Here is a 12,498-nt window from a genome sequence, read left to right on the forward strand (position 1 = left end):
GATGCTAGTCACATGACTTTCCACTAGTGATGGTGTATTTTTCCAGAAAGACTGTCAATGCATACCAACCACTACAATTCATTAAAGGGTTATGTTGCCATCAATATATGGACACTATCAGCCAGTTTTCCATCAAACTGCTTTGGAGAGGTTTGACAAATTATGGACCTGTTCTCAGCACCCATAACCTGGCCCTTTTACTGCCCCACAATAATGCAGAAATTACAAATCCATCCAACATTAGCAGGGATTATAGGCCTAAACAGCAGGGTCTGGTTTGACAGAAAATAAAATAGAAACAGTAAAGGAATGCTCCAGCATGTCCATTTCAGCAGTTTGCTTCTTTTAAAGTGTTTTCAATGTAAAAAGTAGCAACATTTCAACCACAACTGTGGTATTTGTGGGTAGGTGCTGTCACCACATATTTTGACAGAAAAACCAGAAGATGGTGCCCCTAGGCTCACAGATTTATAACAACTATATGAAGCACCATAACTACTAATGAGCTGTAGTGGTTACTGTGCGGTGTTTGTGTTTAGCTGCAATTGTCCTCTTACTCATTTACTCTAACCACACATATTACATACAGTTTTTCTCGCCATTAAATGGTCTAAAGATACCATTGTTTTCATCATATCATAATTTACTATAAAACTAATTATAAAATAGGACGAAAAATATCCCCCTTTTTTTTTTTGCAGGTTATAGGGCTATAAGTACAAGTAGGACATTCCTGTTTCAAAATATATATTTTTTAAATTTATCAATAGTGACATTGTAACACTTTTATCAGTCATACATCTCTAAATCACACCTTATATGTACATTTTTTTTTTAAAGTAGACAACCAAGGGTATTCAATATGGTGTATGTCCAGTCTTTTTTAGAAGCCACTTAGTCACAAACATTGGCCAAAGTTAGCATTTATATTTGTTTGTGTGTTAAAAATGCAAAAAACAATTATGAATGCTGACTTTGGCCAGTGTTTGTGACTAAGTTGCTACTAAAAAAGACTAAACATACTCCGTTTGCAATGCATTGGGTTGTCTTCTTTTGCAAATGGTATGCCATCATGGAGGTAATTCTCATTCCTGGGCTACCATATGCTCTCAGAGGTAACATAACCAATCTTGCAAATTTAAATGTTAAAAAAAAATGGAAAATCAAGCCTTATATTTGACCCTGTAACTTTCAAAAACACTATAAAACCTGTACATGTGGGTTAATGTTGTACACGGGAGACTTCGCTAAACACAAATATTAGTGTTTCTAATATTAGTGTTTCAAAACAGTAAAACGTATCACAACAATTATATCATCAGTGAAAGTGATGTTTGTGTGTGAAAAATGCAAAAAACTGCACTTTCACTGAAAATATCATCGCTGTGAAATGTTTTTCTGTTTTGACACACTAATATTCGTGTTCAGCGAAGTCTCCCAAGTAAAACACAACCCCCATGTAAAGGTTTTAATGTGACATGGAAAGTTACAGGGTTAAATATAGTGCTCTGGACTGTCAGTCAAATACATATTTATATATTTGAAGTCTACGTGTATATTTATGAAATTATTTATGTAATCATGTATATATCTATATCTATATATATATAGATATCATATTCTTTTTATTTATTTATACATACATAGATAACATATAATTTCATTCTAAGTGTGTTTGATATAAATATATATATATATATATATATATATAAATATCAAAATACAGTTAGAAAAAAAAACACTTTTTTAAAATTATTTAAAAAATGTTTTAGTTATTTTTATTGACTTATTTATATTTTATAATATATATATATATATATATACACACACACACACAATTATATATAGTTATTATAGATATCCTTGTGTAATTTAATTAGAAGTGTATTTTTATATTAATATATGTATATATTAATGTAAAAATACACTTAGTATGACATCTATATATATATATATATATATATATATATATATATATATATATATATATATGGAAGATATACATATATTGTTTGTTTTTTTAATTTACTAAACATTACTAAACATTATTTTACAGTTACCTGTCAGTTTAGGCAGTCCCCCTGCTGGCAGCACTATGGACCCCTATTGCGGCCATGTGACCGCTCTTTCAGAGTGATCATATGTCCTGCGGGGGCCTAATTTGCTGAGCGGGGACTATCTGGGCTGTCAGGCAGTCCCCCGAGACTGGGAGCAACACCGATCGCCAGGGGAACGGCGGAGATCGGGTAAGTAATATATTTACCTTAAGGACCGTTTAAGGAGTTAAGAAACTGTAAAAAAATGTAATGTAAAATGTAAATGGATCCAAATGGATCACTACAACATAATTAGGATACAGAATATCGGAGAAACACTATTGATAGTAATTCTAATAGTAGATTTGAGGCCTCGTAAAAAAGTATATCTTTTTTTAAATTACATAGTAACCTTGATGATATGCATCCAATCTGAACTAAAATCTAGAGACTGTTGAAATGTAAACATATCAGAATAGGTCTTAAGTATTTCAATATATTACAGTCCACAGATTAAGACAAACTCAATGGTCATTTTAGGAAATGTCAAGCACGCCACACAAAAAAAAACAAAGTAATCTTAGTATGTTAGACATTAGATGTATTGGATCAGGGTGCCCAAAAGATATATCCCCAGGTGTTTTAAAACTATAGCTTCCGTGATAATTTGCCAGTCTAAAAACATGTAAGCACCAGGAGAGTTATTGTTCTACAACATCTGGGGATCTACCCTTTGGGCAGCCCTGTGTTCGATGTATTGCACTACATTCATGTGGATCTCTGTGCAGGCAGAACTTTGACCAAGATTCCAAACTTTTCAATGACATCTCCTTCAAGCTCTCATTAACCTCAAAATACTGTAAAATCAACATGTTCCTTTTCACATTTCCACCTGTAAGAGTGGTGAGAAGAGGGTCTTATTACATAATGGAGTAAACATGATATAGTACAACGTCAAAGATCTCAAATACAGGGATTTTTCTAGAAAGCTGTTGACAATGACAGACATTCACAAATCCAGGGAGTTTTGCTAATCCTTAATACAAAAGAAATGTAGCTCACATGAGAAAACAGGTCAACATTTCCTCAAATTACTAAATGCTTACGAGCAATATGGGATCATGCATCAGATCACATATACATTAAAACACCATATCTACTTAGGTAACTGACAAAGGATAAACTACAATCTAAAAAGCATTGTTAGTTCACAAGGCCATCAGAGCTTAGAAAAGCACTTTCGAAAGCTCCTAGACAGATTACGAAGGAACAGCACACATTACAGAATAGACTCCCTTTGAATGTAACTACAATAAGACACTATACAAGCACAATTGCATACAGAAGACTGCATGTCGCAAACTATAAAATACATGTGCATTTTAGACCCATCAATTGTGATGAGACCTCAAATATAAAAAGTAAATAACATAGATGTTGCAAAATGTGATCATCTACAATTTAGAGTAGCAGGCAACAACCTTTGGGTAAGTAGACCTTAAAGTAGGGGGCCCAAAAGGAACATCACAATATGGTTTTAAACTAGAACTTCCATGATCCTTTACCACGCTCAAGATCTAAACATCTGGGGATCTAACATTTGGGTATCTCTACACAAACTAATAAACAGGAAAAATAAATCATCTTTATCTCCATTGCATGCCTACTAGTCGGCACAAATTCAGCTAAACAGTCAGATTTTCGGGAACCGTCCCTCTGCCCCGACTTAGTTACCTGGTGTCTAGCCTTTTGGGGACACCAGGAACTTTCCCCAGATAGCAGCATGTGAGTGCATCATTACATGTGCTTGTGCCATGCTCAGTGCACTAGAACAGAGAACACAGAAACAGTGTTCCCTGAAGGGTCTGATCTCACAGGGCTGGCCTGTATTGATAGACAGACCGGCATCCATTCAGTGAAATTCCAACACAGCCAGAATTAGTATTTCATAAAGATTGGTGCTTAAAGTGTCCATTTAACTCAAAGTAGATTAATGTATTAGTCCTGATTGTTAAAATGAGAATTGAGTTCATTTTTAGAAGTTATATAATAAATATTGTAAGGATTGACCTATGGTTTCAAAGCTAAACCTTCGTAAAATCTGGTATGCAAGGACTATAACTTTACAGTCATTTTCACCAGTCCAAATCTGCTAAACAAATGAATGTTTGTAAAATGTGAACCCCAATTAAGAGCATTTTGACAAATCAAATGGTGATATTTAATATTTTGCGATTTTCCCATACATTGCTTTGACTTGTTGGGGTCTACCCACTTGACTCCACGGGATGTCATGCCCTGTCCAGCAGCATGTCCAGTCGTCAATAGGGAGAATGGAAACTGCAGATATAATCATGAGATACATTTGTTTTTCAAACACACATTTATCAATGGTCCTTACAATGCCAATGGCCTTTTTTTTACCAACAAAATCTACCCCTACAGACAAAACTCTACTGTATTTCACCGACTTCGTGACGTGCAGGTGTTGCAAAACTGATAGTACACCTAGGTTGCGGTGTGTTTTTGCCAGTTAACTGAGCAAGGGAGGATTTTACTGGAAACCCATAAGTGTGAAATAAAGGAGAACATGTTTTATTGAAACCAACCAATCTGAGTCAACACTGGGTGGATTACTCTCTCCATAAAGTTCCACTGTTAAGGTTTGAAGTATCGCCACTAGAAGAGAACTGGAAAATGCTTAACCTTGTATATAGGTGCCTTGAGGACTGGGTTGGGAATCACTGTTCTAGAACACCTAGTCCAGTACTTCCTATTCTCCAGACCAACCAAGATCCAAATTAAGTAAGCAGCAATGCAGTATCTGGTATCCATGGATTTATAACAGTATTTACAATGTTTTAATAATGACATCTGAAAGACAAAACCTAGTGTCCATTAGATCGCAAGCACTATGTATGATCATTTGTTTGCGTGTCATTATGTGCTTTTTGCTTTTTAATGTTGACCTAATTCTAAGCATTAGAAAAACAGCCAGAGAATAAAAACATGGAATGCATTTTAATTCACAGTTTTCACATATTAGCAATACTGTTTCTCTGGGTTCTTAAATGGTTTGAGATAATTTAACAATCAATTATTCATTACGAATGATAAATAGATGCGAATAAACTTGTGAATTTATAAAATTAGAGGAACATTTAATGTGTGTGATACCGTACTTAATTCTCCAGTGTCAGTCCAGTTATTGCAAAAGATATGTGGCTGCCAAAAGAAACAAGTGACCTGATCAAACCCATCAAATGTCTATAATACTAAGGATGAAAACACAAGACAAATGGTGCTTTGAGGTAAAAGAGATAAGAGGCCCCTTTGTCATACTATGGCTACACCGGTCAGTCCTTAACAGACTGTGGGCACATGGGCCACTGTGTGCTATATAGCCTGGTAGGGTGATCATATTTCCTATATAATCAAGATATAAATGTATTGTAGACGGTAGCAGTGATATTAATTTAGTCATCCAGTGTACAGTTGCAAGAAAAAGTATGTGAACCCTTTGGAATGATATGGATTTCTACACAAATTGGTCATAAAATGTGATCTGATCATCATCTAAGTCACAACAATAGACAATCACAGTCTGCTTAAACTAATAACACACAAAGAATGAAATGTTGCCATGTTTTTATTGAACACACCATGTAAACATTCACAGTGCAGGTGGAAAAAGTATGTGAACCCTTGGATTTAATAACTGGTTGAACCTCCTTTGGCAGCAATAACTTCAACCAAACATTTCCTGTAGTTGCAGATCAGACGTGCACAACGGTCAGGAGTAATTCTTGACCATTCCTCTTTACAGAACTGTTTCAGTTCAGCAATATTCTTGGGATGTCTGGTGTGAATCGTTTTCTTGAAGTCATGCCACAGCATCTCAATCGGGTTGAGGTCAGGACTCTGACTGGGCCACTTCAGAAGGTGTATTTTCTTCTGTTTAAGCCATTCTGTTGTTGATTTACTTCTATGCTTTGGGTCATTGTCCTGTTGCAACACCCATCTTCTGTTGAGCTTCAGCTGGTAGACAGATGGCATTAAGTTCTCCTGCAAAATGTCTTGATAAACTTGGGAATTAATTTTTCTTTCGATGATAGCAATCCGTCCAGGCCCTGACGCAGCAAAGCAGCCCCAAACCATGATGCCCCCACCACCATACTTCCCAGTTGGGATGAGGTTTTGAGGTTGGTGTGCTGTGCCTCTCTTTCACCACACATAGTGTTGTGTCTTTCTTCCAAACAACTCAACTTTGGTTTCATCTGTCCACAGCATATTTTGCCAGTACTGCTGTGGAACAGCCAGGTGCTCTTGTGCAAACTGTAAACGTGCAGCAATGTTTTGTTTGGACAGCAGTGGCTTCCTCTGTGGTATCCTCCCATGAAATCCATTCTTGTTTAGTGTTTTACGTATTGTAGATTCGCTTACAGGGATGTTAGCATTTGCCAGTGACTTTTGTAAGTCTTTAGCTGACACTCTAGGATTCTTCTTCATCTCATTGAGCAGTCTGCGCTGTGCTCTTGCAGTCATCTTTACAGGACGGCCACTCCTAGGGAGAGTAGCAGCAGTGCTGAACTTTCTCCATTTATAGACAAATTTTCTTACCGTGGACTGATGAACAGCAAGGCTTTTGGAGATACTTTTAGAAGCCTTTCCAGCTTTATGCAAGTCAACAATTCTTAATCGTAGGTCTTCTGAGAGCTCTTTTGTGCAAGGCATCATTCACATCAGGCAATGCTTCTTGTGAAAAGCAAACCCAGAACTGGTGTGTGTTTTTTATAGGGCAGGTCAGCTGTAACCAACACCTCCAATCTCATCTCATTGATTGGACTCCAGTTGGCCGACATCTCACTCCAATTAGCTCTTGGAGATGTCATTAGTCTAGGGGTTCACATAATTTTTCCACCAGCACTGTAAATGTTTACATGGTGTGTTCAATAAAAACATGGCAGCATTTCATTCTTTGTGTGTTATTAGTTTAAGCAGTCTTGCCTCAAGGGTTAAACCGTTCTCCAACAGTTTAACCCCAAGGTTGCCTCCAGTGGCGATGTGGCGTGATAAATAATGAATTAACATGGAGATATTTGTTCTTCCATGAGTTTAGTGTTTTGAGTGAACAACAGAGTATTTGGGAGTTAATTTGTTCAATTTAGACTTACGACTGAAAACAGCACAGAGTTGGGAATTCATTCCTTTCAACAGAGATTGACCAAGAAGGTCAAACTTACAGCTGGCAGTATATTTACCGGAGTTAAACGTCTCGGAAAAGCTCATAGTGTATTTCTTATGGAATGTGCATTGCTGCTTAAGACTAAGATTGTTTATTTATGAGTTGGACTTGATTGCCATTCAGTTTAATTCTTCCAATTGTTAATTCTTTAACATATGAATGAAGTTCCTATTTGACTAAATTAGGCACAATAAAGATCAAGCCAAATCAGGTACGATTTTCACATTACAGCAAATTAAGTACAAAAGAGGTTATATTTTTATTTTTTGACATGGGTGTTGCAATAATCTCTCTATCTAATCCTCAAAACACACGTTAAAACCAAAGTTTTTTTTTTAGTTAACAATTTATCATGAGGTGAGTTTTGGAAAGAACAGACAAATCATGCTTTAGAATGTTGTACTGCACAAACAGTGACTTCATTTGCTCAATGATTCCTTGTAATGAATGCAGAACACTGCACACTTCACCTCCATGCAGTTCATGGGCACTCATCACTGGCAGACCAGTGACATACATATAACAGGTCTGCCTGGGATTAGTGGGAGTTACGTTACCAAGCAGGCAGCTGCTGACATTTTAATTTGGCAAATTTCCGAACAGGGTCAACAGGTGAAATGGCTGCCGTCTGGAAGTGTAACGCTTACAAATCTCTGGCAATCCTGGGACATGAATGTGCTATTGCTGCCCAACAACAAACACCTTCTCTCCCAACACACGAGAAGGATTTGGGAATTGTTATAGACAATAAATTAGGTAGCAATATGCAATGTCAATCTGCCGTTGCTAAGGCCAGTAAGGTTTTGTCATGTATAAATAGGGGCATAAATTCTCGAGATGAAAATATAATTTTGCCTCTTTATAAATCGCTGGTAAGACCACATCTTGAATATGCTGTGCAATTTTGGGCACCTATTCTAAAGAAAGATATCATGGCACTAGAAAAAGTGCAGAGACGAGCTACAAAATTGATAAAAGGAATGGAGCATTTTAGTTATGAAGAAAGGTTAAAAAATGTAAATCTCTTTAGTTTGGAAAAACGGCGCCTGAGAGGGGATATGATAACATTATACAAATATATTCGGGGCCAGTACAAACCATTATCTGTAAATCTATTCATAAACAGGGCTATACATAGGACACGAGGTCACACATTTAGGCTTGAAGAAAGGAGATTTCATCTAAGGCAAAGAAAAGGTTTTTTTACAATAAGAGCAATAAGGATATGGAATTCCTTGCCTGAAGAGGTGGTTTTGTCAGAGTCTATACAGATGTTTAAACTGCAATTGGATAAATACTTGCAAAAACACAACATACAGGGATATCATTTCTAATTAGTGGGGTAATAGCTGCTTGATCCAAGGAGACATCTGACTGCTATTTTGGGGTCAAGAAGGAATTTTTTCCTAGTTTGTTGCAAAATTGGAAGCGCTTCAAACTGGGTTTTTTGCCTTCTTTTGGATCAACAGCAAAAGCATATGTGAGGAAGGCTGAACTTGATGGACGCAAGTCTCTTTTCAGCTATGTAACTATGTAACTATGTAACACTAATCTAAACAGCAGTCTTTACCGAAATACTCCTCTATTATTAAGCTTTAACCCCTAACCCTTACACCACCACTAACCCTTAATAAAATAGCCCTAAACGTATCCCCAGTCTAGAAATACAGTTACATAACAGAGAAGCATGTATTACGAGAAAATAGTAAATCTGTCAATCCATCAGATGTTTCTAGAATCACACACATGCACACATGCACAAACAAGTTTGGTGTTAAGAAAACTTTGTTAGCTGTTATATATATATATATATATATATATATTTGTATTTATTTGACTTGCGCGCAGCCAAACCATTTTTCCAAAATACAGAAAATATTTCTGGATGCCCAAATTTCAGCTGAATGTTGATTTGGCTTTGCAGAATTTTGATACAGAAAAACTGATTTTGGAACCAAATCAGACTAACAAAAAGGGCGCAAAAATAGGCCAGTCAGTGTATTACTAAATATGTACATTACATAATAGTATATATACATTTTGCAGTACACTAATAAGAATATTTTCCATTTGTTCACAGATCAAGTGAAAGAGTAACCGAAACAGGGAAAAACAGGAGAAGCAGTAAAAATTTCTTTATTTATATATTTCAATACTAGTATATGATATAAAAATACAGATTGTATTGCTCACTTCTGACTTGATTGGTGAATAAAATTAACATTAAGTCACTATCCTGTAGCCATCAATATTTTTTTTCCTATCAGTCATTTTATTTATTGGCACCAAGACTGGTATTCAGAATCACGAACTGTAAACTGACATGAGTAGCCATTGCGCGTTTCAGATGGTTCGTAAATTGTATATATATTGTTTCGTAGTTCAAGGATTCAACGCAAGACTAGTATATCTATGTACACACACATGTGCTTATGCACCATTTCAGTAATGTGCATATACTGGATTGATTTCATCAAGTAACAAATTCCCTGTATACTACTTCATATGACAATAGATTAAACAAAATATTAAATCTAATATCAGATAACAAAATACTAAAACTTGGAGTATCAGATGTTTTTTCTCAATCATCGGTCATATATTGCCTGCTGTCACTGAAAGGTTAATGAAGCAGTTGTGTATAACACGTGTTCTCTTATTCTTCTAACCAAATGGTTTGCTTGTACTCCCTTTGCTTACACACTAATTGATAACGAAAAAATAAAAATACAAAAAAGAATTTATATATCCCCACTGCAACGTCTTAAAATTGTTCGTGGATGTAGACACAGTGATATTTCATCTGTTAATTAATAAACTCAAATCAACAATTGTGAAATATATTGTGACAGCATGAACATTGAAAAGACATGCACACCCAGAAGAAAGCAATCATTAGCTAGCTAACCTAAAAGATGCAAACAGGTACTCTATTATCAAAAAAAATATATATATATATATATATATATGTTTCATAAAAGTCTTTCCTTTCCTTTCTGTCTTGAAGATTTGTTGGGTTTCCCCTCCTCCCTTTTTTTCTCTTTGGCAAGGTGATACCCCTCAAGGAATACCAATAGGATAGGGAATAAAAGAGCTTATAAAGTTTAAATAAGTAAGGAAATTTTAATTAATAAATAAAATAGAGGAGGTAGGGATGAGCCAGTAAATATTTATGATGACCAATATATCAAGCCATAAATGATGAAATATTCGAAATGATAAAAAGGCAGGTATGGTCTGAAATATAATATAAAAAAAAAATTACCACCTGCTAAACAACAGCAATAAACAAATAAGTTTAGAACTATGCTAAGAAACATAAATTACTGACACTAAAACATATGATCTACTGCTCATTTTGTTGATAAAACAAAAAAAAAAGTATAGTACTTAGTTTCTGAATACCCAAAACGTAACTCAATAAATATGACCAGGAACGTGCCATAGAAGGAATGATGAATCAGACACTAAAATGACCAAGGAATGGATGGTAAGTCAGGTACTTACCCATTTGTGCCAGTCGGAATGTTTGCGAAGTGGCTACACTCCCTACCACATGGTACATCTCAGATGCCAGCAGGGAAGCCATTGGAAATAAAGACAGGGTCCAGATGTTGCTTGAGAGCTTCTACGTTAAGGCAGATGATAGTTATTGCACCTGACAAGATCTGCTTCCCATTGCCGAATAAATCTAAACAGCTGAACTGCATACACTAAGCTGGAACTCTGAGCAAAATCTGTGTTGTCATCGTATGTTCAAAAAGCATTCTAATCCAGCAAACATCAGGAGACAGTGCTGCATGTAACCCAGTTCTCATATTTTCAAAAACAGAACTACAAAAAGTGCTAATGGTTAGTCCTACATAGCAGGCGCCCATCCAACATATTCCTCTGATAGCAACAAAACAAGGGGCAGTCTTCAGACTTTAGATATAGCAATACTGGAAGCATTAACATTATGTGAAAAGGGTATAGACGTGTCAAAATATTTTATGCATGCCAGAGATTAATTTGCTATTCTGATTGCTCTTTCAAACTAATACATTCATAGTAATGCATTTTATTAAAATGCATCACACAACTAGTAGACCTTTTTTTTTTATAAATGATAATTATATAAATGCTAAATAAAGATAGTTTGGCCCCCAAGTAATTTGTTCTATGGATAAGGAAAACACGCTTTCTTTGTGCAGAATAGCAATAAAAATCAGGCAAAAATAAATCGAAAATATATAAAATTGTGTATTTGAATAAAATCAAGTAGAATACGTTTGCAAAGGGAAACTATGATGCCCCTGAACATTTTTAACACATCAGGGAGATAACGCATAATTAAAAAAAATAAAAAAATAAACTAAATTAAACGATATGCTTAAAAACAGAGAAAATAATGGGCTATGGCTTGAAAAAGCAGAAAAGACATACACCAAAGTTATGGAGGGTGAGAAGTAGCTGGCGTCTGAAAGTCTTGAACCAATTACGAGCATCATCAAATTTAAGAAATAGATTTGATTTCAGTAAGAATGATATCACCGATTACCTTCCACCACCGTGCTGATAAAACCAGGATAACGCATGCCAAGGTATTTCTTAGTTTGATGTTCAAAATAAAATTTCAAATATTTTGATATTTATAGTTCTAAATTACTGCTTAGAATTGCAACAAACATAAAGCAAGCTGAAATAATGGGAAAATGTTCCGGGCCATGTTCCTCTAACTCTTTACATATATTTTACGTTTGGTCTAAGTTCTAATTTCAAAAAACAACTATTCTTCAATTTTTCAAAAAGCACTGTGAGGTGAAAAATCCTTTAAAGGAGTTATAATTATTGAGACAAACAAAATTATTTAATTTCCTTCATCATATTCCCTGCATGTTGAATTACAGCCTAAATTATGGTAATCAAGAGTCCTGCAGAGATAAGGAAAATAATTTGATTCATTGTCATGCAGTAAGAATAAAAAAACAAAAAAAAACAATGCCGCTTGCCCACATTAGGTAAAATTCAGTTGTAAAAAGGTTTTGTTCAAGTAAGAAGGATGATGTGATGTGCACCATATACATAATAGCTTTTAGTTGTTATGGTGCTAGGAAAATATAAACCCTATCCCTGTGGGTTCAAGCTCAGTTACACAAAATACAAAGTATTCCCTCAGCACTCAAACCAGACTCCCCTCATCTTGGTATGTCATATGAGGAAAACTTAGTCAAGTAT

General features: G+C 35.4%; 1 protein-coding gene across 1 annotated transcript in view; it reads right to left on the bottom strand.

The window, feature by feature from the left end:
• Positions 1-10,977, bottom strand: part of PLCH1 (phospholipase C eta 1) — a 124,454-nt gene extending 113,477 nt beyond the window's left edge. Inside the window, exon 1 of the mRNA XM_063442572.1 lies at positions 10,789-10,977. Coding sequence (XP_063298642.1) covers positions 10,789-10,870 — 82 coding nt within the window. The 5' untranslated portion in view covers positions 10,871-10,977. The remainder of the gene's footprint in view (positions 1-10,788) is intronic.
• Positions 10,978-12,498: the final 1,521 nt, after the last annotated feature.

Source organism: Pelobates fuscus, chromosome 2, assembly GCF_036172605.1.
Source record: "Pelobates fuscus isolate aPelFus1 chromosome 2, aPelFus1.pri, whole genome shotgun sequence".
NCBI lineage: Eukaryota > Metazoa > Chordata > Amphibia > Anura > Pelobatidae > Pelobates > Pelobates fuscus.